Here is a 26,281-nt window from a genome sequence, read left to right on the forward strand (position 1 = left end):
ATCAGGAGTGAAAAGAGTGGAATGAGGGAAGAAAAATTAGGAAAGTGGGTGTACTAGTGAGGGATTAGGCGAGAGAAATAAGGGATGAGGTTTGAGTTGTGAGGTTGAGGAGTGAGGATGGAGGTGGAAGGCAAGTGTGGCTTGTGAGAAAGAATGAGAAGTGAGGATTGAAGAGTCAGACAGGCGGAAGGAGTCCTTAAAAGTAAGGGATTACAGAGGACAAATGAGAAATTAAGGATTAGGCATTAAATAACAGGGCTGACCATTGAGGAGTGAGGGATAATATTGAGGGATGATGGTTGATTAAAAAGGATGAGAAGCGAAAAAAGAGGAGTGAGGTCAGGAGGGTACGAGTGAGGAAAGAGAACTGAGGCATGAGATGTAAGGGGCCAGCATGCCCGAAAATGGACAGCGTGGTATACATTTTAAGCTACTATCATTGTCCATTTCATTTATTTCTCGGAGGGGGAGGTATGAGCAGTGAGGGATGAGGAAAGAAGAATAGGGAGAAGTGAGGAATGAATTGTGACAAATAAGTGATGTAGAGTGGGTAGAAAAGAGTGGGAGATTTAGGGATGGAATAAGCGATGAAAATTGTGGAGGGACAACTGAGGGCTGAGGGATGAAACACAAAAAGTAGATTGAGTATGCAGAGTGATGGGTGTGAAGTGATTATTAGAAATCAGAAGTGAGAAATTACTTATGTATGGAGAATAGAGGATGGCTTATGGATGGTGAGGGATGAAGAGTGAGGGTAGAGGACGAAGTAGAGCATTTAAGGCTTCCTTTATATTTTGTTGGTTGGTCCATCCTCCTCCAGGGTGACAGAGTAAATTATCACGTTGCACTGACAGAGGTTCCGACCGCCAAATTTTGAAATGTCCATTGGCCCGACAGACATTTTTAAGCATTGACAGATACCACTGTTCCCAATCCACACAAAATTTAAACCAGGCCCTAGGTGTGACAGAAGAGAAGTAAAGAATGAGGAGTGAAGAAGAAGGGAAGGGATGAGCGGTGAAAAGAAAGTTTGGAGTGAGGTAGGATGAGTAATTGATAAGGACTGATGAGTGAAGGTTGAGGAGTGATGGACTGGGAGAGGCGTGTGTTGTGTGTGGAGCGGGGATCGCATACCCACAGAAAAGATCTGGTTGTATGATATGATATACGCAATGATCACCTAGAACTCTACTATTCCACCATTCCCCAATCTCTGTGGTCGAATAACATCTGGGGCCGATTGCAAGAATATCTGTTAACTCATATCAGCAGCATCAAAACCCTTTCAACTTTGGCCAAACATGTAAAATGGGGGCGGGATAGGCAAATGATGGGAATGTGTATACAGACCAGTTCCTGGACAAGATCTTCACCCTTGTGGCCGCATATGTTGAACAATAAAAGGCAAATTATGTGGCATAATGCAGCACATTTTGTCATAGTATTACCACATTATTTTTTCATTTATATCAAATTACCCTCCTCCAGGATCATGTCCAGCTTTCTGCAACTTCATTGCTGACTTCATTGCCCCCTCACCATAGACTCCAACAACTACACTTTCCTCAGTGACCTCAAATTCCATCTTGCCGACCACAGTGGTATCAACACTGCCAGTCTCCTGGACAGCATGAACATCATCAGACTCACCCAACTTGCCCATGACCTCACTCACACTGCAGGCCACCCACCAGACCGCATCTGCACCTCCAGTGACTGCATCAGGTACTGCCACACCACAGAACTCACCTGGACTGAACACTCCATCGTTCCCTTCAACATCACTATCTCACAGATTTCCACCCCCCATCTGCTCAGTGCCCCCCTTCCATTGCAGCTGGAGCAAAGTCTTGAATGACACATCGATCAATGCCCTCAACACCACCCACCGCATCCCCTTTAACAACCTTGACCTGCATGTCACAAACTTCAACAATTGGATTACCAACTGTGCCAACAATGTGACTCACATTGGCAGCAGGACTCACAGAAGGCCCACCAAGAAGTTTAGCTGGACCTCAGAACCGCTATATGGCAACTGGAAACAACTGGAAAGGAGATGGCACACCTGCAAGAACAAGATCGCCTTTAAGGCAGCCCTCAACCTCTACCAGAGAATCAAAGAAAAGGCCTTAGCCTCATGCATTGAATCAATAACAACAAAGAACTCTTCTCCCAATCCAGATTCCACCACAACCACAGCACCGAGGCATCCCTAATTGCAGTTATTGACAACATCCGAGCCATACTCAACCTAGGAGGGACTGTCGGACGATCTTCCTAGACTTCTGAGCAACTTTCGATATGGTCTCCCACAATATATTCATCACAAAGCTGCACAACATAGGCATTCAAAGGCCCGCTCTCAGATGGCTTGCCTCCTTCCTCACCAGAAGAATGCAAAAAGTCTGCCTTCTCCTCTTCACCTCCTATGGAAATCATCTGTGGAGTAGGTCAAGGATCCTCACTCATCCCCACCCTCTTCAACACGTATATGATACCTGTGGCCAGCATCTCCAAAACACATGGACTCAACATCATATCTTACGCCGATGACACACAACTCATCCTCTCCCTCTCCGAAGACACCACCAACACCAAATCTAACTTTTACATCTACATGGCAGATGTCGCCATCTGTATGAAGGACAACTGCCTAAAGCTCAACACGGACAAGGCAGAGGTACTGATTTTTGGAAACAAAAGCTCCCCATGGGATGCATCCTGGTGGCCCTCTGAACTCGGACCTACTCCTATCCCCACTGACCATTCTAGGAATCCAGGCATCATTCTGGAAAACAAGCTAACCATGATGACTCTGGTTAACTCCTTCATCTCCTCCTGCTTCTTCATCTTCCGCATGCTATGAAAAAATAGTGAAATTGCTACTCGAAAATTCAAGACTCCCCGTCACCTAGGCCTCATCTACAGCCAACTGGCCAACGGCAGGGATCGTAGCCCACCTCTGACGACTACAGACAATACAGAACACCGCAGCCAAACTCATCCTGGATCTTCCTAGACAAACCCACATCACCCCCTACCTCAGCGAATTCCACTGCCTCCCTGTACAGAAAAGATGCCAGTTCAAACTCCTGACCCATGCATTCAAGGCCCAACAGACACCTACACTTCACATCCCTTTCTCTAACCCTCACCCCCCACATCTGACGTAGCAGATGCATAGGTTGCATCTTCTTTTACCTAGAGCAAAGCCATGGAACAAGCTACTCTTTCATTTGTGGAACGCTCCATCTCTTCCAGAGCTCTGAAAGTCCCTGAAGACCTGGATGTTCAGCTAATCAACTGGACCCTGCCAGTGCCTGGATACACTCACAGGTGACAAGTAGCACTCTACAAATCTATGGATTGATTTATTGATTGATTGTCTGTGAAAATATTTCATCTTAGTAGTACCAACTGAATGCCAAATGCAGCAACAAGCAAATGAAAGATGACCAAACAACGTTTTTGAAGTGCCTTCCAGTGCAGAGGACCACATTACTATGTTTTTTATAAGTTCTGTTCTGTTTGAGCTAGTAACAACATTTGTTTTTGTTAGAATCTGCAGATTGTGGAGCAGATAGTGGATTATGTTGCTAACGCAACAAATCCATAACTGTGCGAAAATTGCTGCAGAATCACACACTTACAGTGGCCCTAATTATATGATATGTTGTTCCATGTGTGTACTGTACTGTGATCTAGTGCTGGAAAGTGTACTTTTTTGTATTGAGCTAATAAAACATAAAAGCTAATTTAAAAACAGTGAACATTAGAGAAAGATTTAAATATAACTAATCTTGAGATGGATAAACATAACAGTGAGGTAAATAATACTGCACTCAAAATGAATATGTGTATCACTGAAATTGGAAATGAATGAAATTGAGGTACACAAGTTATTGACTGAACTGCATAAGGATATGAAATGGTTATGGTGAATTGTATGTATAAGACACATTGAAAAGCACATGACACTGATAGCAATCACAGTGAAGTTCAATGAAAGTTGCAGAGCCCACCAAAGTGAACAGGGGGGCCTCTGGTGGCTCAGCAAGAAGAAGAGTTGTGGGCAGGAGTACGTTGATAACACAGGCTGGAGCAGGCCGCAGGCAGTTTAGTAGTACACTCTTTGCTGCTTTTGGGTTTGGGTCACAGGGCCTTGCCAGTAACCCCACAGCAAATCATCCTAGACTCTTGCTGCCAGCAGCACTGGGTCTGCTTCTGTACAGATTTTTGAGGCTGGTGCAGGGCTGGTATAAGTAGTCCCATGAAGTGCACCGTCGCAGCAGGTAAGACTGCATCAAGCCACCGGATGATTGAGTTCTGGTTGAGTTCCGAATGATGTAGGTTGTACTTTTAAAAATGCTTGTTTACACCTCTCTCTGCTTCGTTTTAGCCCTCGTTTGTGCCTATGTGTGGTTTGTTTTTGACTTTGTTTGTAACACATTTTCACTGCTTTCTGACTCTCTTGTGTCCTGTTTCTTTTGCTTGTTTCTGGCTTATTTGTGCCTCTTTGTACTTCGTTTTTGTCCTTGCCTGTGTTCCATTTTCTGCTCGTTTCTGCCATTTTGAGCCTCTTCACACTTTGTTTTTGCTCCTGTCTGTGTCTCTTTCCTGCTTGTTTTTCCTTGTTCTGTGACTCCTCTGTGCCCTGTTTGTAGATGACTAACAATTGTGTCCTAAAATGTACAGAACACTCCCTCCCCATCCCTCATACTCCACTTATCACCCATAATTTCTTATTTATCAATCCTAAATCCTCACTCCTAATCCTTTATCCCACACCCTTCTACTTTCACACCTCATATCTCACTCTTCCTCTCTCATTCCTCATCTCTCACTCTACATTCTTTTCATTTTCACCTCGTTTATCCCTTAATTTAGATTTCTCACCCCTCAACTTCATCTCCAATTCCTCAATTGTCATTCTTTCCTCATTGCTCTTCATTCCTTGCACCCTGTCCTTAACCCCTCATTTCTAATTTTTCACTTCTCATTCTTCATCCCACATTCTTCACTTCTCATCTTTCCTTCCTCATACCTCATCATTCAACCCTCACTCCTTACTTCTTGTGCCATATTCCTTGTTCCTCAGTCTTCACATTTTTTCACTGTTTGGGGCTCAACCCTCGGTCATCACCCCTCACCTCTCAACTCTCCCACCTCATTCTTTACCACTCTTCGCTCACTGCTTGTCGTACACTTTTTAACTCTTACTCTTCATGCTTCATCCTCATTCATTACCTCTTGTCCCTCAAACACCTTTCAAACCTCTGTCTCAATATCTTACTCACCATTTCTCACTCTTTAACCCTCACTCCTTACTCATCATTTCCTCACTCCTCTTCCCTCATCCTTCATCTTTGGTTTTGTGTTTTTACTCTTCCGTCTTCATTTCTCAACCTTCACCCTAATCACTCATCCCTCACTTTCCATCTTTCACTACTCTCTGACTCCTCATATCTCATGCTGCACTCCTCATCTGTCACTACTTACCCTTCATGCCTTACTCTCAGTCCTTATCCCCATCCATCACCCCTTTATTTCTGATCTCTGCCTCTCATCCCTGACTGCTCTTACACTACTCTTCCCTAACATTTCATCACCATACTGAGCATATATTCCCCATGATGAATAACGAGTGGTGTATTACTTTTAACATGTTTTATGGTTGTTAGACATTACAATGAATGCAAATACAACTCATGCCTTTAAATAAATGCTGCCCCTTACAACACAGTGCATTGCATTACACAAGGGGCCTCAACCACACATCTGTGGCATGTATATATGTGTCCATGTATATATACATTCAAAGATATATACATATGTGTGTGCACACACTCATATATGTATATATTTATCAATGTCAGGGGTTGTTTTTATTAATTCCAGGTTGGCTTGAATGATATTTGTCCAATTCAAAGCTGTGATACAGTGCCTGGAGTGGTAAAAGGCTTTTGTTATTGTTTAGCTTGGCATGGATGGCACTAGCTAATTCTGTGCTTAAAGACTTTGTTGTAAAAATGGAAAAAGACTTTGTCACTTTCTAGCTTGGCGTGGATGGAATTGTATAAATCCTATGCTTAAAAACATTGCTAGAAAAATGGATACTTGAGGTGAGCAGATTTAAAGTTTTGGTGGTGTTGCAGTGTGCTCCATGGAAAGAAACTGCTCTCCACCTGACCTTGGGAGCTACCCAGAGTTCCCTGCCTCCTCTTTTGCATAATTTATTTGGCACTCTAATCCTGAAACCATAACAATATATACATATGTGTGTGTGCTCAGTACTCTAATCCTGAAAGGATGAAGATATATACTTATGTGTGTATGTGCATGTGCCATGAGGCAGATAGCTCTAAGTTCTTATTTTATTGCATTAAGGCCAAGCTCAGTATTGTTAGTCATTTTAAGCATTTCTCACTGGGTTATTTGAAACCAGTGGGCATTGTCTTTTGTATGCAAGGTAAAGAAGGGTATGGATTCTCCTGCTGACACTTGGTCATTGGTGAACAGTCTGAACTCCACAGGAAACTCCTTGTTCTGAGCTCTGCAGCAGTTCTTCTCCTTTGAGGCTGATACAACAATGTTGTTTTCCTACTCAGCGGTTGTTGACACAGTTCAGAACAGATCATCTCCAGGGATGACCAGGGTTGGGGTGTGGATGGTGATGAGGCAGCAGAGGCCGAGCCATCCAGGGGCGAGCTAGTTGTAAGCGAACTCACCGCACTGCCAATAGGTGTCCATCAGCGTTAAGGTGCTCCATTGCATGTCTGGGATGTACAGAATTTTGCCACAATTCTCCTTCATGCCCAGCGGGATGGTTGCTTTTTCCTCTGAAACATAAGGAATACATTGTGAGCTTCTGTACAATTAGGGGTTGCCCCTTCCCTTCCATCCATGTCTACCTGTCTATCTCAGTGACTCATATCTTCTGACACGGGGCATCTTTGTTATTGGTTAACCCTCCCCTACGAGATCCATCTCCCTCATATCATCGAGATGAATGACCCTGCATTGAAACTCCATGTCCAGGGTCCGTTTGTTATTGATGAAAACAGCCCTAGACATGATAAGGGCCACATTAAGACCACAGATGCAAGCTCTAGTGCATGTGTTTTGTGTTTGTGCACTGGCTAGGTTGTTTAGCTACATCCAAAAATCTATTCTCATGAAAGTCTCGAGCCAAACAGTGCCCTCCCCCATAGCTCCTCTCCACTGTATCCTGTCTACAGTGGTGTCTCCTGCGCAATGGTGGGGGACCGTCACCCCACTGGCTCAGAGTCAGGAGCTGAAAAATGAAAATATTTCAATATCATTTTATTTTTCAGTCGAGCCAGCATGTGCAGGGAGGGGCGGGGCTGGGCCATGGGATGAGGAGTTGAGTCACTGGAGTGCACTTAAAAGTGCACGTCAGTTTGGCTGGCCATCTAAGGCCGGCCAAACAGCCATGCACACTTAGGTTTGTCCAACCCGGCTGTGTTGCACAGCTGGGTTGGAGAAACCACACAGACGCCCATGCACAGTCTGAGTGGCTTGACCAATCCTGGTGCTGCTTTCATGCTGTGTATAGCAAGAGAGCAGCGCCAGGATTGCGTGGAGAGCCTGAGCTGGGGTCCAGGGACTGCAGGGACACCATCAGGAATAGGAGAGAAAAGGAGTGAGGCAGCCGGCAGCATTGGAGGGAGGACAAGTATGTTTTTTTATTATTTCCCTAATCCCCATTCCCTCCCCCTTCCCCACACTTGAGATTTGTGGCAGCAGCCACTGCTTGTCTAGCTCAGTTTGGATGTTGCTAGTATTGGTAAAAAGGTAGAGTGAGTGCTGTAGGATTGGTTTTATAGCGGATTTTGTTCACCATTAGCCTATGGTGCCCTGCTCTACTCTGTTGCAACTTAGCCCTAATTCTACATAGTTACAGATGGAGGAGGCATTTTGCTTTCTCAGGGGCCACTCTTGGGATATTTAAAGTCTATCTGCTCCTGCAATATCATTGAATAGACATAACATGACCCGGATAGTGTTTTAGCATCCACTGCGATCATGTGCTGATACCACTTGTTGTGTAAAAGTTTGCTGTGTAGTGTGTGTGGGATGGTGGTATGGGGTGTGGTGTAATTAAAGGGGACATGCGCGAGGTCCCTATGCAAACGCGGTGACAATTTCTGAATAGAATCCATTAGACTGGACTGCTCTTTGGAGATGCAAGGATGCAGTAGCATCTCCATCACACAGAGAAGGTAAAATGCATAATGGTACATAATTTATGAAACATCTTAGGTTCCTAAGTGGTTCCAATGAAGAGACAACCATGATCTTCTTTGCGACGAGACAACTGGTTGGGGAAAGTTAGAAAAGTCTTTGAGGCAAGGTGTTGTATGAGACCCCATTGGGGGGGTGTTGTAGCACTTAATGCAAGAGTTTTCTTGTGAAAAAGTATTTTGTTCTCTATCCTGCTGGGTGTACTTGTGCTGGTACAGCCACTGGGAGGGCATTGGTCTATTGCAGAAGTGGTGCACATAAGCGGCTCAACTACAAACCTGTTGGGCAATATGTCATAAGAGAAGAGAACATTGCATTTTGTATGTTGCCAAATTAATCTGGAAGCATTTCTGTGTTTCCTGTGCTCTTGGTGGGGCACCAGAGGGTGGCCTCAATCGAGATACCTTGTTTCGGAGGAAAATAGTAATAATTTTTATAGACATTTTATTTTATATGTCATTCTCTTTTTTTTCTATCTAAACATTGTTGGGTTTCCTTCCCCTTTTCTCTGTGCCTGACAAAATGTAAGATTGGAGGGGTATGTGTTATAGGGGTGATCGAGTAGTTTCTAACCTTAACTGGTGTTTTGCTGGTGCCACCAGCCCTTCATTGCCCTAGTGTGCACATGGGAAATGACATCAGAGTGGGGCGGTGACTGGGCCTGCGTGTGTGAGGGGGATGTGAAAGAGGAGGTGTGTCATACTGAGCATAGATCAGCAATGACAATGTGCCCTGAGATCATGTGTGCACCCAATCTGGTCCCAGCACGCGGTATGCTGTGTGACCCACCCTTGAGGCTCCAGGTGTCTTTTCTATGCCCTTTTCTCAATGTTTCCTTCAGACTAGTTTTGGGCTCCTTCGTTGGGCTCTTGTACATTTTGCCAGACATCTCAAGCTCAACTGTTGTCACATGGACGGGGTTGGAGAGTCTCTCTGGGGTTCCCTGAGTCTGTGCCTTGGTGGCGTCCGAATTTGGGATCATTGCTCCCTAAATATGGTGTGAGGCCTTGTGTGTTTATCATTAAACTTACAGATGGGTGATTTTGGGCTCCTTTCCCTGGCACCCCTCTCTCCCTCTGACCATATATTTTCTGGGCCAGCGGTTTTCAGGCTGCTGTGGGGAAGTCCTGAGGTGAAGGCGGATGCAAAAGGCATTGTGTACGGGGAGTTTGAAGCTAGGCCGGGAACTCGTTGGATGTCGCCCGAGTTATTGGAATGGACAGGGCGGCGGGATGTCTTGATGATCCACCCACTTTGCTCATTTGACGCTATGCAATATTTCTGCTGGACTCATGTGTGCGCTGCGAGCATTATAGGTTTTCCATTACCCAAAGCGCACGGAAAGCTTGGCTACTGGCACAGTGGGATCACTTATTTTAAAACTAGAATGGGGACCCCTGCTTAGTTTGGAGGTTTATGGAGACTATAATGCTGTTTGGGAGTTAACACCCTTGGTCCTGGCTTGGGGTACGGGAATGAGAAACATTTGGATAATCCAGGTCCCATCCCATTTGCCTGTGGGCTGTAGAACCTGGGGTGCCTGCTTTTATGAGGTGGCTGGAGTGCAGTCTTGCCCCCATGAAACTGCCCCCCTGTGGTGTGGTTAGTTAGCCCCACCCTGGGAGATCAGCAGCAGAGTGGTCCTGGGCTCTGGCGGGCACCATAAATGGCGAACTTCAGTGAGGATACCGGATCGACAGCCGCACAGCATCCTAAATAGTGAATTCCATCAAGGACACCTGGATCCCTACTACTTTCTTTTCTTTCTTGTAGTCTTACCTCAGTGAATTTTAAGGTGTGTGTGAAGCACAAGCGTGCATCATGGGGTTACTAAGGTTTACTACACTTGTGTACAGTGCCTACGCAAAGGTATTTTCTCCCCAAACAGCTACTCCTCCCTGTCATGGATGCGGCCCTGGTCCTTGTTGGCCCGGGTTCCCTATCTGCAGCTGCTGATGCCTTGCGCTGGTCCAACTACCTGAACCCTGCTGTGGTGGTATGGCAGTGGGCTAGTTTCCCTGCAGCTGAACATAAGGTGTACTCAGATTTTGATTTCCCTGAGCTTGATTTTGCGGGTGGGGTTTTTGCGGGGCTTGGCTTCGGCCCATTGACTTTTGTGCATAGTTTGCTCTTAGGTGACACATGTTGACCATGTGGCCCAGTTTTTTACAATAATAGCATTGTATGGAGTTTGGATACTCCCATGCACCTTGCTGTCTGTCATTGTAGCTCCCTTGAAGCACTTTGGGGTTGTGTGGTGGAGCGCCCTTCATGACTGGTGCCATTTGTACACTTGCGGCCAACATAGCCCCCTTGAAGGAGTTTTATCTCAGCTTATGTTGAACCAGCTTAGCACTATCCCTCTGGGCCTGCTCCTGTTTTTCCCTTTCTCTTTCCTGTTTTCTTTTGTGGAAGTGTAGAATGTGGGTCCAAACCACTTTGTATATCGGCGGGCAGTCCCTTGTTTAGGACATTATAGAAGAAGACGACCTAAGGGCCTGTATTGGTCCATGGTTGTCCTGTCTCTTGCCCCCACTGTTCTCTAATTTGTCCGATGGGGTCCCCTTGACTTCCTTCAGTGGGTGGTTTAGCGTATATCAATGCAGGGATCGCAGGCTACAGGGAAAGCACCTATGTGCTCATATATGGTGGGGGGAGGTATGGATGACTTGCCTGCTGAAGGTGGTTCAAGGTTATCGGCCTGGGCCTCCTCAAAGATGGCCCATAGTTCCAATATTGCTTCCCGTTTCTCCTTCTTCTGTCCTGTATACTTTGTCTGTTTGTAGGTTATAGTTTGCTCAATTGTGTTGGTATCGAAAGTTATGCCTTTAGGTCAATGGTACGTGTGTGCCTTGGTATGCGTGTACAACTCATACCAGACTTGATAAGTTTGTGTCTGTGTGGGGAACTTTCTCTTCATGTGCTCTAGAGGGTCTCCGTGGTGGGAGTTGGGTAGTCTCCTGTAACTCTTTCACTTTTACATTTTTAGGGGATCTAGTTGCACGTGTTCTATCTGTCTATGTTTATAAGATTTCTTTATCTAAAAACATTTGTCTTTTCTATATTTATAGACTTTTTTATTTAAGAATATTTTTCCTCCTACAGGGGGGAATATGTACAAGCATTATTAGATCTACTCCAGTAGTGGGAAATATTTACAAGGGGTTTTACCAACTCTAATCTGGTGGGGGAGGATAGGTACACACAGGCATTCAATGAGCTTAATACTATCAATGGTATTCACAGATACATCAAAATAAACTTTTAACAAACAATGCATGAAGATTCACACCCCTAGAAAAAGTGCAATCATTAATTCACTGCAACATTAGAAATGTGTCGACAAAATAGCGAGCATTACTTTGGCATCAAACAACAATTTTGTGTGAATTACCAATTCTCTTCATTACACATAAAGTTTGACAAAAATACAATATACAATATTTAGGACAAACACAGTTGCATTGATCCACCAGCATCACAATACCAGAAGAACACTACTCCAACTGGCAGAGGTGTTAACGGACTAGGCCCATAAAAAGAAATCAGGGACTGGCCCGTCTGCTAAGCTTTAGCCATGCCCACTCCTAGCGCATGTTATCCCGTGGCTAAAGGAAGCTCTGCACTGTTCAGGAATTTGGGGAGCCTGATATTCTAGTCAAAACCAGCTCAAGGGAAAGGATTATAACAATTTGCCTGGACAAAGAAGGGACTTACTTCTAGGATTATATACCGGTTCTTGACAAAAACATAAGCTATGTCTATTTTCCAGGATTCCAATCGTTCTAGTTCCATAACGCCTGAATTTCCCCTATGTCACACCCAAGGGTCCTGCGTATGTCACACCCAGGGGTCCTGCGTACCATCTGCGTAACACCCATCGGTCTAAGCGAACACACCTCTCACTTCTCTCAGACACCAGTAGTGCTAAGAAACTAATAGTGCTGAGATAACCTCTTTAGCCTAATAAGATTGAGATGTGGGCCCTATATCACCCAGACCCTTCGGGTACCAAAGCAAAAACACCTCTCACTTCTTTTAGACACTAAGGGCCAGATGTACCAAAGGATTTTACCCATTCTGTGTCTATGGGAAAAAGCTTTCGTACATATGGCCCTAACAGTGTTAGGAAACTGATAGCGCTGAGATAACCACCTTAGCCTAAGATTGAGACAAGGGACTTATAATACACCCAGAGCCTATGTGCACTGACTCTATGACGCCCAGTGGTCCAAGCGATCGCCCTATTTAGCACACTCTGGGAATAAGTGTACTACTGTGTATAGCCACCAGATCAGCGGATAGACACCCCTTAAAATATAGATCTCAACTCTGTGTCACACCCAGATCCTATGCATAACTCTGCATCACACCCAGCAGTCCAAGAGGTCAGCCACCAACACAATATAACACAATTTTCACCCTTCCTGATGCTGACTATCGAAAAGATAACTACCAGCGGGTTATGGTTTCCTAGTTTACCACACGCCAGGCACTAGGACTAAAGATCAGATGCGGTCTCTTACTCTTTAGGCGGCTGCTAAAGAACGGACGTTCGCCCCGCGGATTCAGCAGAACTTTCAATCAATTGCGAATCCGTCAGGGCAGAGTCCTCTTCCTTTTGGCTGCAGTTGGATCCGAGATGTCAATCTCTCCTGGCTGGCTTGCCAAAATGTTGCTTAAAATGAGATTTTACCTCAAAAAATAAAAACAAGATGTGTCTGGCAGAGCAGGAAACAGTTTGTTTAGTCATGCATTACGGCCGGGAGAGATGCTACTAAATTGGGTCTGAGGACTGTTTCTCGGAGTACATCAGTTCGGAACACATTTTATACCATGCTCGGGGGCCATAAAACTATAAAATGAGAACAGCTGTCCTGGAGTCATGAACATAAATTCCAGAGAGAGACTGGATACAAATGTGGGCCAGTGAGTTCTTGTCCAGATGTCTGGCCGGAGGGGTGTGTGGTCACCTTGTCTGCTGTGTTTGATGCATCCTGATTGGTTAGGTGTACCTAACTACATGTGGAGCCTAACTTCATCGTGTTTTGAAATGTCCATGTCCCTCTGGATGGGTTTGCTTTATTGGAGACAATCTTTTAGGACTATTGTAGTGTACCTGCCTATCTGTGGGATCTTAATCTAAGTCGTCCTGTGTGTGTATTTTTCTTTCAGCTAAATGTTACCCACCTGTGACCTCTCAGTCATTAACCTTCAGGTCTGGGCTGCAGAGCCTGCTTGACCAAATACCTTTATGCTGGAGTAGATGGAGAGTTCACGATGGGGGAATCTTAACAACGGCGGTGCGATTTTGTTTGAGTATAAAAATGTATCATTCATAAACAAAGATCCCTTATTATCTTGCCCATCAACACAGTGCTGCAGGCCCACGAGTAGCATTTGACTTACAGGCCCTGGGCACGCATAGTGCAATTTACTAGGGAATTACCAGTAAATCAAATATGCCAATCACCAGAAACCCAATGTTACAGTGTTTTAGACACAGAGCACATGCATTTTAGCACTGATCAGCAGTAAAAAAGTGCTCAGAGTCCTAAAGCCAGTGAAAACCAGGTTAGAAAACAATGAAGGTAAAAAGTCTGGGGATAACCCTGCAGAAAGTGCCATTTCCACAAGTATTCATGGAAGACTTGCTAACACTTACAAAAATGTTCACTTTTAACGTAACTTTAACAACAATGTTTAATACTACCAGCATCAGAAAATTGTATATGACGTGTGTTTACTGTTTACTTTCTTAGTGTTTTGCCTTTTCTAGTGCCATAGTCATAGTTAGTATAAGTATGCTGCTTCGTAATAGTGCACAATAAAGATTTATAAATACATGAATTCTATTATTTAGTCTCTTCTCTTCCCCCTTCATTTGACTTTTACATTGCTCACTCCAACAAGGCTTCCCTACCACCAGTCACTAACCTCTGCTCAGCACACCTAATTTCCTGTATGAAACCATCACAGCATTTCTGGTGCTTTTGATACTGCCTGATCCTGATCTCTTCCCTTTCTCTCCTTGGCATGCTTGTTAGAAAATAGGTCTTTTAGTTCCTTACCATAGCCTGATCATTCCCCTTTGCTATGGTTTTCCCTAACGCACTGCCCTGAACCCCTTACTCCTTTCCATTCACACTATTTTCTGCCCTATCTGTTCTCTTCCTTTGGTCTCTCTTGCTGCTTTTTTAGATGACTCGCAGATCTTTTTTTCTTTCTCCTCTTTAGTCTCCTCTCTGATAATGCCACCTTGATTGCCTGACTTCTGTCTAGTCATGAATAACTTCATACTCAAAAGCTCAATTGATATTTTTTGCATTTGAGGACCTTCCATCTCTGTCCCTCCTCCTGCTGCTAATACCTGCACACCGTGTAAAATGTCTGCACCTTTCTCAACATCCAAGCCCCCAAGGCCAGTATTTCTACGCTTCGCTTTTTGCGCTTTGACTTGCTCTTCTCTCCTAGTTAGTCATCCACATTATGCTCTTGCTCCCCTTCGCTCTATTGTTAAGCATGCCATTTGAATCCTTGTTTGTCTGCCTCCCATTACCTAGTCAATTACTTAGTAATAGCTATTATTCCAGATTCCAGTTCTGCATCCTTTTCCATTCTTTGTGTGTGACTTTTATGTTTGTTTTGAGCTTGCAGCCCATCTTTCTTCCACTTTCATGCCCTAGTTCCCCTACACATGATCCGCTCTCTACCTAGTTTAGTATTTGCACCCCTGCCAACCAAACTGAGTCCAATCCCAAGCTAAATATTTTTCCTGAAGTTGCCTAAACACAGGACTATTGTGGGAGGGGTACAGATACTCCCATTAAGAGAGAATGGTCTGTGACACTAGGATCTTCTCTGCCCCTTCTCATCTCAAACCATCCCTTTTGAAGAGCACTAAATATGTCACTTAGCACTTCCCTCCGGGATCTTTTTGTTTGTGCACCTACATCTGTAATATGATGGAGACAAATAAGCAAAGTTATTTCCTTATTTGCATGGATCATACCCCCTTGCAAATGTATGAGCTAGTGTCGCGTAGGCTCTCATTATCTTAATGAGACTACTGGATTTTTGGGCGGCGGGATCGTTCGCAGTGTGGGGGACTAAGTCTGACCCACGGTGAAGGACCCTTGTCACCCCAAATCCGGGTTATGCTCCGGCTAACTATCAGTGCCTCATCTCTCCCAAAGGGAAGAGACAATTGGGCAGCCGAGCGCATGACATCTTAGTGCTTCCCAGGGAAGTCGTGGCCACTCAGGTCACAACCAGTTCTCTCATACAAAGTGCGGTCTCATATATAAATGACAAAGGCAGTTTGAGTTTTAAAGATTGGTTTAATAAAACAACTGCATTTTAGATAACAAGCGTGAGTCGCAATAACCAGAACCATACAACACAGTAGGATTGAAATAGTAACAAGGAGAGTGATAAGGCTATCATATTGCAACTAAATTATGTTCTCTCTAGGTTATATTTTGAGCACAGCATGTGAAGCTCTAAGCCTGCCTTTCTGGTTCCCCCGGGAGGACATCAACCCTCATACCTGAGCAAAGGCCTGTGAACTGGATCAGCATCTGAAACAGGGCAGTCAGCATCTAGTTTTGGGTTCCTGGTTGGAATCTCCCTCTTACGTGTATCAGGACTGGAAAGTGTTTTTATAACCAACACACCGGTGTTCTAAGAAACGTCCCTACGTAAGGATGTGTACTTTCTACGAACCATAAAGACTAAACTTCTACCACGTCTAGCGGCAATGTACCAGACTGTATCCTTGACTTAAGCACAGAGCGAGCAACAATGTATTGTTTGAGAACACAGTGCTGAAGTAAGCTAAACAGTGTGATAGGAGGAAATAAAACAACTGTAGTGTGCAGGCACTAACTTTGCACCTGGATAAGTGGCATTACAGTCCCACACAACAGGATCAAATTCACAATGTGCCACAGGGAAATTTCTGCACTCTGTTAGGAGTTTTCTCATGCATAGCTGAAGAATCCTTGCATTTAGTTCTTCCTTCTTACTCTATTGCACAACGTTTGTCCTAGCATATCTCGTGTTAGATATGCGGTCTATGCTTGGCAGTCAGTTTGCACTCTGTCAAAGCAGGGACCCTCACCCTAGTCAGCGTAATGGAGAAACACACTTAGATAACCCTTGCATTCCCCCTTAGTAGCTTGGCAAAAGCAGTCATGCTTATCTCAGAAGCAATGTGTAAAGTATTTGTACCAACACACACAATAATACAGTGAAAACACTACAAAATGGACAGCACACCAGTTTGGAAAAATAGGTAATACTTATCTAAATCAAACAAAACCAAATCAACAAAAATCCAACATACACAAGTCAAGATATGAATTTTAAAAGAATAAGAGGCTTACTCCATAGAAAACAATGGAAACGTTGATTTTACACAAAGTACCTGGTTTGCTTAAAAAATAAAGCCACACAGATGAGCGTGCATCAGAAAAGTCAGCAATGCATCAATTCCTTACTCGCAAGGAAGGCCGTACATTGTTTCTTCTCCGGTTGAATAGGCGATGTGTCATTTTTCTCCCTTGCAAGAGAGCGATGCGTCAATTTCCAGACGAGGCACCTAGGATCCACATCGATTCACGATGACTTTGATGCCCAGGGACGATGGGTGAGAAATCCGGTTGCACTGTGTTAGAAAACTGCGCTGCATGGAGTTTGCACCTTTCTCAGCAGCCTGTTGTTGTGTCGTTTCTCCAGCCGCGATGCATTGATCTCCCAGCTGGGATGCAGGTGGAGCGTCGATTTTAGCCACAAAGCGGGTGGCACGTCATTTATCAGCCGAGTTGCAGATGGTCCATCGAAAATTCCCCGCACGGCATTCTGCACGTGGATTTCAGCTCTTGTTCTGCCAACTTCACCTTTCAAGAGCCCAGGGACTGGATCTGGATAGGGCACCACTTGGAAGGGCATTTTGAGTCTCAGCAGAGAGTCCAGGTGCTGGCAGAGGAAGTCTTTGATGGGCTTGAGACTTTAAAACAGGAAGCATGCTCAGTTCAAGCCTTTGGAGATTCTTCTTCAAGCAGGAATACACAACAAAGTCCAGTCTCTGTCTTCTTTCACAGGCAGAAGCAGCAACTGCATGATAGCCCAAGAAACCACAGTCACAGGCAGGGGTAACACTTCTCCTCAGCTCTTCAGCTCTTCTCCTTGGCAGAGGTTCCTCTTGGGCCCAGAAGTGATCTAAAGTCTTAGGTTATACTTATATCCTTTTCTGACTTTGAAGTAGTCAAACTTCAAAGGGGAGTCTCTGTTGTTTACAGGATCCTACCTTGCCCAGGCCAGACCCCAGACACACACCAGGGGGCTGGAGACTGCATTGTGTGATGGCAGACACAGCCCATTCAGGTGTAAGTAACCACTCCTCCCTCCACTCTAGCCCAGATGGCTCATCAGGATATGCAGGCTACACCCCAGCTTCCTTTGTGTCACTGTCTAGAGGAGATTCACAAACAGCCCAACTGTCAGTCAGACCCAGACAGGGAATCCACAAACAGGCAGAGTCATAGAATGGTTAAAGCAAGAAAATGCCTACTTTCTAAAAGTGGCATTTTCAAACTAACGATCTAAAAACCAACTTCACTAACAGATGTATTTTTAAATAGTTAGTTCAGAGACCCCAAACTCCACATTTCTATCTGCTCTCAAAGGAAACCTGCAGTTTAAGGATATTTAAAGGCAGCCCCCATATTAACTTATGAGAAAGATAAGCCTTGCAACAGTGAAAACTGAATTTAGCAGTATTTCACTGTTAGGACATGGAACACACATCACTACATGTCCCACCGTTAACATACACTGCACCCTGCCCATGGGGCTACCTAGGGGCTACCTTAGGGGTGCCTTACATTTATAAAAAGGGAATGGTTAGGACTGGCAAGTGGGTACACTTGCCAAGTTGAAATGGCAGTTTAAAACTGCACACCAAGACACTGCAGTGGCAGGTCTGAGCCATGTTTACAGGGCTACTAATGTGGGTGGCACAACGAGTGCTGCAGGCCCACTAGTAGCATGCATTTGATTTACAGGCCCTGGGCACCTCTAGTGCATTTTACTAGGGACTTACTAGTTAATCGAATAGGCCAATGATGGAAAAAACAATTACACATATAATTTAGACAGGGGCACTTGCACTTTAGCTCTGGTCAGTAGTGGTAAAGTGCCCAGAGTACCAAAAACAGCAAAACAGAGTCCAGCACACAGTCAAAACATGGGAAGCGGAGGCAAAAAAGACAGGGGAGACCACGGCAAGGATGCCAGGTCAAACACCTCTGTATATCCTGCATTGAATGAGAGTGTTGACACTAAAATCATGGTAGTCCAAATGGGATCTATAGCAGATCGCTCCCAGATATCCAGATTTTAAATGATTCCCATTTATCTTTAGTGGAAATAGGCGTACCTACAGCTTCTAAATGTGTTATTTCTGGCGCAAAATTCTTTCATGTATGGCTTAAGGGAGTGTTGTGAAGGTGATTATACAGAATGTTTGTTTTCTACTTTCAGAAACTAGGTAAACCGCATAAAAGTGTCAAATGTCATCTTCCCCATATAGTTTCTATATTTAACTGTCAGGTAGAAGACTCAATTTGTGCAGTGGTATGGCATAAAATTGAATGTCAGCATACAAATGCATTTAGAAACAGATTTTTAAGCATTGTAAACTTTCTCAAGTTCCCTCTACTTATTCAAGAATTTCCTGCATATACCTATCACTCTTGACCATATCTTAAACCAAAGGTGGTTTCTACTTGATCATATCTCTCCCTTACATTGGTGAGTGTAACTTTGTGTAGTAAATGTAACAGGGTCGCCATACACCACTTACAGCCTGATTTCGAGGAATACTTGGAATTCGTTGCGCCCAATAACATATGACACTCTGAGGTTTTGACTTTATCGGGTGCCGTAATTTGCACCTATTTTGACGTTTTGAGAAATAAAATGAGGATTTTTGTGCTTACAGCACCAAAGTCTGCAATACCAGGTAAGGACCGGGCCTTTTTCCCCTGTTAATCTCTAGAAGGTTTGACCTCCTGAAATTTAATTAAGGGTGCATACTTTATTGCATAAGGATAATTAGGGTGTGCATCGATAGCTTAATTTCTAAAAGAATAAATGCCAGGGATAAAAGTTTTGCTCAGAATCCTGCAGCGAGGAGTACTGAATACAAAGACTGCACAGCCTTGATGCCACCATATGCCTTATCAATCCACAACCAAGTATTCCTTGCCTCATAACCTCACTGTACTGGTTCTTTTTCATCCCAGTTTCCTGCCTTTGTCACTGTTTTCCCGTCTTTCTCTTTCCCCCTCTTCCCCCTTTTGTGTTTTTCTCTCTCTTCCAAAGTCTGATGATGAAAAATAAGTGCAGGGCCCCAAAAAGTGAGCAATGGTGAGCCCCGCTTGCTCCCATCACCTCAAATTAAGCACTGTAGTGTGCCACAGCATCTGTAGTTGTGATCCCTGAAGAAGAAAGGTGTGTGTGCAGGGATCACAATTTTGTGGGCGAGTTGTATTCAGAACCTCGTTGCGGGATACAAGCACGTACTAATTACTAACATCCTTGTCTCTTTGCTTTTTGCAGCTATGCAACTATTCTCGTGGAGATTGCCAGCCGATGTGATCCATTTGAGGTAAGCAGTAAGGTATATCCAAAAACTGTACGTTTTATATAGATATTTGATTTAGTAATACGCATGTATATTAAAATTAACTGTGATCCTTTTTTTCCCCCTACCAGGGGCATATAAACCTTAAAGATGAGACATGGTGCCCTCCATTGCCTGACCTTTCTGTTGCAAAATCTGATGAGTATTGTCCCAATAAAGCTGATTATTCAGAGGTAAGTCTGCAGAAGCGCAAGATGATTCGCTAAAAAACTTGTTTTTAATGAGATGCTCAAAACATCTTCTAAGGCAAAGGTGATTCACTGATATTGTGAGATTAACCAAAGAGTAGCTCTTGGATAGCTACTTACACCTGCTCACATTAGATTTACAGTCTGCATTACCAGATATGATGCTTTATTTACTGGCAAAGCTGATATAAATTGAACAGACACTGAAGTCACTGTCTTATCCTTTCCATTGCTTCCATATGAGTAGCACCATTAAGCGTTTTAATCCATTGTGCGCTACAAAAGTTATTCAGTCACTCACTCACCTCACAGGAACTGCCATTAGAAAAACAAATGTCAAAACTATAAGGTAAAGATTTGGAAAAAATATGAGAAATGTTTACTGTGCAGGAGTGGTGCAGAAGTGATCTGGGTGCACCAGTCCCTAAAATGTGTGTCTTCAAGCCAGAATAATTCTCGCCTGCAGCCTCCAAAGAGGTGTGCAGAATAGCCCTTTTTCTCCCCCAGCAGACCAGTGAGTGTTCCCAAGAGAAGACAGTCTTCACCCATACTGTAAGAAAATGATTTCTTGGTTGAGTGGGGTAGAATCCTCACTCAGGCAACAATAACAATCTCTGTCAAGGTGACCACAAAAGTCAATAAATTAACCTGTGCTTCACCCTCACTTGGCATAAAACAGTCAGGCTTAACTTAGAGGAAATGTGTGAATATTGTATGCAGCACTCCAATAAAGTGAAAACACAACAGATGAAAAATCCCAAACCAATTTAGAAAAATGAAGTACATTTTATTAAACAAAATGACACCAAAACGAATTACATCTAATCATTAGACTCAGAGTTATCATTTATTCAGATTTTTAGTGTAAAATAGTGTCTAAAGGATCACAGTTCCAACTTTGGGTATCTGGTCAAAAGACTGGGTCATAGTCAAACCTTTTGCCCGACCATGATGGAGCATAAGTTAAATACATGAGGTGCATAGGGCCTAATCCCTGCCCAAGGGAGAGATAGGCCTTACAGTAGTGAAAAAGAAATTGAGGATTCTTTCACTACCAGCACATGCAAAACCTAAACCCACATGTCTTATTTTTTAAATACAGTGCATCCTGCCCTATGGGCTTTTAGGACATACCTTTCTTAAAAAGGAAGGATTAGGCTTTGCCAGGTCAAAATGGCAATTTAGAACTGCACTACAGGCTGTAATGGCATGTTTTAACATGCTACTGGAGTGAGTGGCACAGTGAGTGCTGCCAATCAACTAGTAGCATTTAGCTTACTGACTCTGGGTACATGCTATACTATATACTAGGGACTTACAATAAATTAAATGTACCAATCAGGTGCTGGCCAAAGTTACATATTTTAAGGAGAGTGCACAAGCATGTTAGCACTGGTTAGCAGTGGTAAAGTGCACAGAGTCCTAAAGCCGAGAAAAACAAACTCCGCAAAGTAGGAGGGATAAAGGTGAAGGTAAAAACATTTTAAGAACCTACACATGTGAGGGCACAGTCCACCCTCTACCACCTGACATTCAGTCCCAAGCACTGGCAAGTGGGTGCAATGGTTATTTATTTTATTTTTTTAATGCATATGCCATACAATTACAAAGAAGGAAGAGAACGGAAAAATTGCTGCTGCCTAAAAGTGATAGACATATGTTTGCAATAAAACCGTGAAAGTAAAAAAGGCAATGCATATAATTTTAATGGAACAATATAGTTGCTTTCTAGGAGGCGGTGCAGTTAGAGCAGGGATGCAAACCCTTTTTTTATTTACTGCATGTCACAGAAAAATATGATTCTTATTGTGCAAAGAAAAGGTACCATGTCTTTGAATTTCGTTAATGTAAAAAGATAAACATAGAGGAATGGCTTAAAAAAACAAGCATTGGCAAAGCCAAAATGCCTGTCTTACATGTTCAGGCCTGACTATACTGTTAAATAAGGAACTTGCAATTAAACAAACAAAACAGAAGATGCTTAGTTTCTGTAGTTAGTGCATATAGGATATAAAGAAGTTTACCTGTGATGACTCAGTGCACCCCCAGATGCAAAATAGTCCTTCATGCATTGTAATATTAGGATTGAATGATACCCCGAAAAGAATGTAGTGAGACAGCAATACTCATTGAGGTATACCTAAAGCTAACTCAATGCATATCTTGAAGAATTGGTAACAGTAGGAAATTGGGTTACTGGTTGAGGGGTGTGAACCCCTACTCAGTAGCAACCACAATTCTCTATCAGGGTGAAACAGAAATAAAAACAAAATTAACCTATGCTTAACCCTCTGGTAGCCTGGCACAAAAGCAGTCAGGCTTAACTTAGAGGCAATAGGTAAAGTATTTATTCAGTACTTCAAAAAGTAATAAATTAAAATAAACAACAGAAGGAAAAGCCTGTACCAGTTAAGAAAAATACAGTGAAACTTAATAAACCATTTGACACTAAAATGACAAAAATCTAATCAGTAGATTCGAAGATTTGCAATTTAAAAAATGTAAGTGATAATAGTGCTCAGAAGCACAAAGTGCCAATTGTAGATACCTGGTCACAATGGACCGAGACAAAGTTCAGGCTGACCGCAATGGAGCAATTCCAGGAACTGAGAATAGGTTAGGCCCATTGAATGAAGTACCTTAAATCCTGGTTGTGGATCATTGCAAAGTCCCACATCAAGGATCTGTCTCAGCGGCGGCTGCAAGGTCCTGTATTGAGAATGTGCACATAGCAGCAGTTCTGAGGAGCTGCGGGCTGTGATGCAAGGTCCTGCATCCTTGCAGCAGCTGTTCAGAGAAGCTGCAGGGCTGTGATGTGAGGTCCTGCATCAAAGATGCGTCAGGTAGCTTTGGTTCCAAGGATGCGTGGGGCCCTATGTAGGGGATGCGCTGCACTGCAGCGGTTCCGATGCAAGGCTGTAAGAAGATGCATCACGCTGTGTCAGTTCTGTTTAGACAACAGGTTGGGCTAGAAGAGCACCTTCATGCTCACCTCCAAGGCTCCACGACTGGGGTGGCACTACTTAGGGGAAAGACTCACAGCAGACAGAGTCCAGGTGCTGGGTTCAAGGTGTTTAGAGCCTTTTCTGTCTCTGAGGCTCTGAACAAGAGACTGGCTAACTAGCACATGGAGTCACTCTGGTGGTTCTGGGTTCAAGATGCAGGTTCAGTCCTTCTTACTCAGCCAGCAGAGCAGTAGGGCAACAAGGTAGCAGTGGAGCAATCTGTCTGGCAGAGCAGCACAGGAGTCCTTCCGAGTCTTCTACAGGTCCAGAGGTGTACTGAAGGTTTAGGTCTGAGGGGGAGGAAAAGGTTCTGAAGGTTTCCTCCCCAGAGGCGTTTGGAATTTCCTGCTTCCCCTACCTGGCCCTAGCTTGTCTGGGGCCACAAAAGACAATTGTCAAAGCCTTTCAGAGAGTGCTCAGGAAGAATTTATGTGATTCAAGTTCGGTAGGTGACAGCTCCTCCCTCTCACCAACTCAGAGATGGCCCAGCCTGTTAGCACCTACCTCCTTTTGTCTCACTGTCTGGGAGCAAAACACAAAGACCAACTGCCAGCAACATCTAGTCATGTGACTCAGGATACAGGCTGCAAGCACCAAATGGATGGGTCAAGAAAGTGCCAACTTTCAAAAAGTTTCAAGCAAGCAAACAAAAGCCAGTACTGATGTTACTTCACCAAAATACTAGTTAACCTCTGCGAGCACACAACTCAATTATCGTGTTTTATTTACATCATTATGAAAAACACTTTTTTATATATGTCATGTTTGCATTATCTGTCATGAACATCGAAACAACGAACAAAATGTTTCACATCAAATCCAGTTTTAAGGTGCCCATAACACATTTAAAAACAAAATGGATTTTTTTAAAGACATTAAATTGTTAGAAATCACACAACATCAAATTATTGATTTACATAAATATTGATGTCCCAGTTCTGAAATTAACCATTAACAAAAGCCTTTGATGGATTGAGCTGACAATTGAGGCTCTTAGTCAATCACCCAAGACCAGGGGAGGGAAGCTTATATTATGTTCACTGGCTAGTAACAGGGACTAAAAAGTGTGGATAGTTTCAAAAGAAAATTCCCTATATGTAAAAGCTTCTTTTTCATACATTCTCCCTGGTGTATGTAAGCAGTCAATACGTTTCAAACCCAAAGAGAGTTACAGGGTTCTTCTCCTCAGGACCAAGAACTGCAGGACACTAAAAACAAAACACACAAAAAAACTTTAATGAATCTTCAAAATCGTGAATCCTAAAAATCCTAAAAATGACTAAATAGTGGACTCTATATTCATTCTAGAAATTCCCTCCACTAAGAAACTTACATCTACTTCAGTCCTGTGGGCTCAAAGTCCTCTGTTACCAAGTAGATACATTTGCTTTGGATTTGCTAAAGGAAACAAAACAATGCATGACCAGTTGGAGAACCATGCAAATTGTAATTTGAGAATGCTTTTAAACTTAAAAAGACGTGTTAACTCACTTGATCATTGTGAGCGAGACCGAGGCCCCAATTCTTTCACATCTTTTTCGATCCAACATCACTATTTAATTTATATAATATTTGTTTCATCTGTACACCTTAGCTTAACAGAAATGTTAACACTTTCCCATGTCAACACACAAGTTCCCAGAAACCGACCATTCAGCATTGTCACAGAGCAGGAAAATGGGAATGTTCCCCAAGTACAAGTCACGCTGCAAGAAACTGTCATTGAAGCCATGGTCAGGTATCCCCGTCAGACCAAAAACATTTGAGATGCAGGATTCCTGCCCTCAGAAAAATACAGCTCCTGCAACATCACAGTGGAGAGGAATGGTAGCACCTCTCACGTATGCTTGAGTGACAGGAGACATCTCCAGCACAGTGTGCATTCACTCATCCAAACCCTTAAAAAATCTGAAGATGAGAGCTCACGCTCTCTATCCTTGCAAATTTTTTGTAAGTGAGAACCAACCGTTCCCCGGCTCAACAGACAGTTCTCTGCCAAGTAGATAATCTAAAAGTTCCCTAGACCAGTATGTCATCCAAACCCCCAACTCACCCACCTCAATTCGGTAGACCATTCAGTGCTGATAAAGTCCTTCATCTGATCGAATCTGTTCTTATTAAGCCTTCAGGCCCACAACCCAGGCAGTTTCTGTATCTGTAAGATCGCTCAGACACTCCATAAACCAGGCTGATCTCAGAGTGGAATCACTTGCTTGCTACCCATCCTCATAGGCATTAGAGCCCTCGCTCACTCAAACCAACAGAGTATGAATTGTGATAGAACTCACTCTCCTTGGCCTAGTATACACGCCTCTGTTGTTGTCTTCAAGCACGCCTCTGCCATACGTCAAACCATTGGCACACCCTACCGTCCCTGAAATAAACCTAACGCACCCTACGTCCCGGAGCATTGGCTTTGTTTCTCGATGAACCTCAGGGAGAGGGATGGCGGACTGGTTGCCAGCGATTCCACTATGCATGATGCCCCCTCCCTGAGTCAACCAGCAGCCATTACAGCTACGTACACTGCCTGAGCTGAATTAAAGCAATCTTTTCGTTTTATACACACATGGAACTTGTTAGATTTATTTTTATTTTCATGTATATTTTAATTTACATCGTGCATACTAGATACACAAGGGTACAAGCCTGCTTCACATAGGTGGGTACATACATTATCTTCGTTGATGATGCTAGTCCAAAAAACAAACTCTACTCAGTAGCAATGAGTAAAATAAATATTTGATTATAACATAGTGTAGCAAAAGCCAATAAGGTAATACACATATGCATCACCGAAGTGTGAGAGTGTAAGAGTGTCACAGACATGATCGGTCATCAGGCAGATAGGTAGTTCAGGCAGGATACCATAAGATAAAAACGAGTCAACTAGATGAGACAACGACGGGATGTTTTGGTAATAAGAGATCTTTTGAGTATATCTGAGTGTGGTGTATTTTCAATGTCTCTCACACAGACTGAATGATGGAAACCAAAGGTCGTGGCCGGGGGCCATTGAAAATGCTGCCAGGTTTGCCAGAGCTCATGCTGTATTTTATCAGCCAGCGCCTAGCAACACCAGCCTTGCCACTGCAACTGAGTGAGCCTCT

At 43.6% G+C, this 26,281-nt stretch overlaps 1 protein-coding gene across 1 annotated transcript in view; it reads left to right on the plus strand.

The window, feature by feature from the left end:
- Positions 1–26,281, plus strand: part of LOC138293926 (atrial natriuretic peptide receptor 2-like) — a 445,904-nt gene that overhangs the window by 411,673 nt on the left and 7,950 nt on the right. The window contains 3 exon segments of the mRNA XM_069233205.1: positions 857–907; positions 19,894–19,942; positions 20,050–20,151. Coding sequence (XP_069089306.1) covers positions 857–907; positions 19,894–19,942; positions 20,050–20,151 — 202 coding nt within the window.

Source organism: Pleurodeles waltl, chromosome 4_2, assembly GCF_031143425.1.
Source record: "Pleurodeles waltl isolate 20211129_DDA chromosome 4_2, aPleWal1.hap1.20221129, whole genome shotgun sequence".
NCBI lineage: Eukaryota > Metazoa > Chordata > Amphibia > Caudata > Salamandridae > Pleurodeles > Pleurodeles waltl.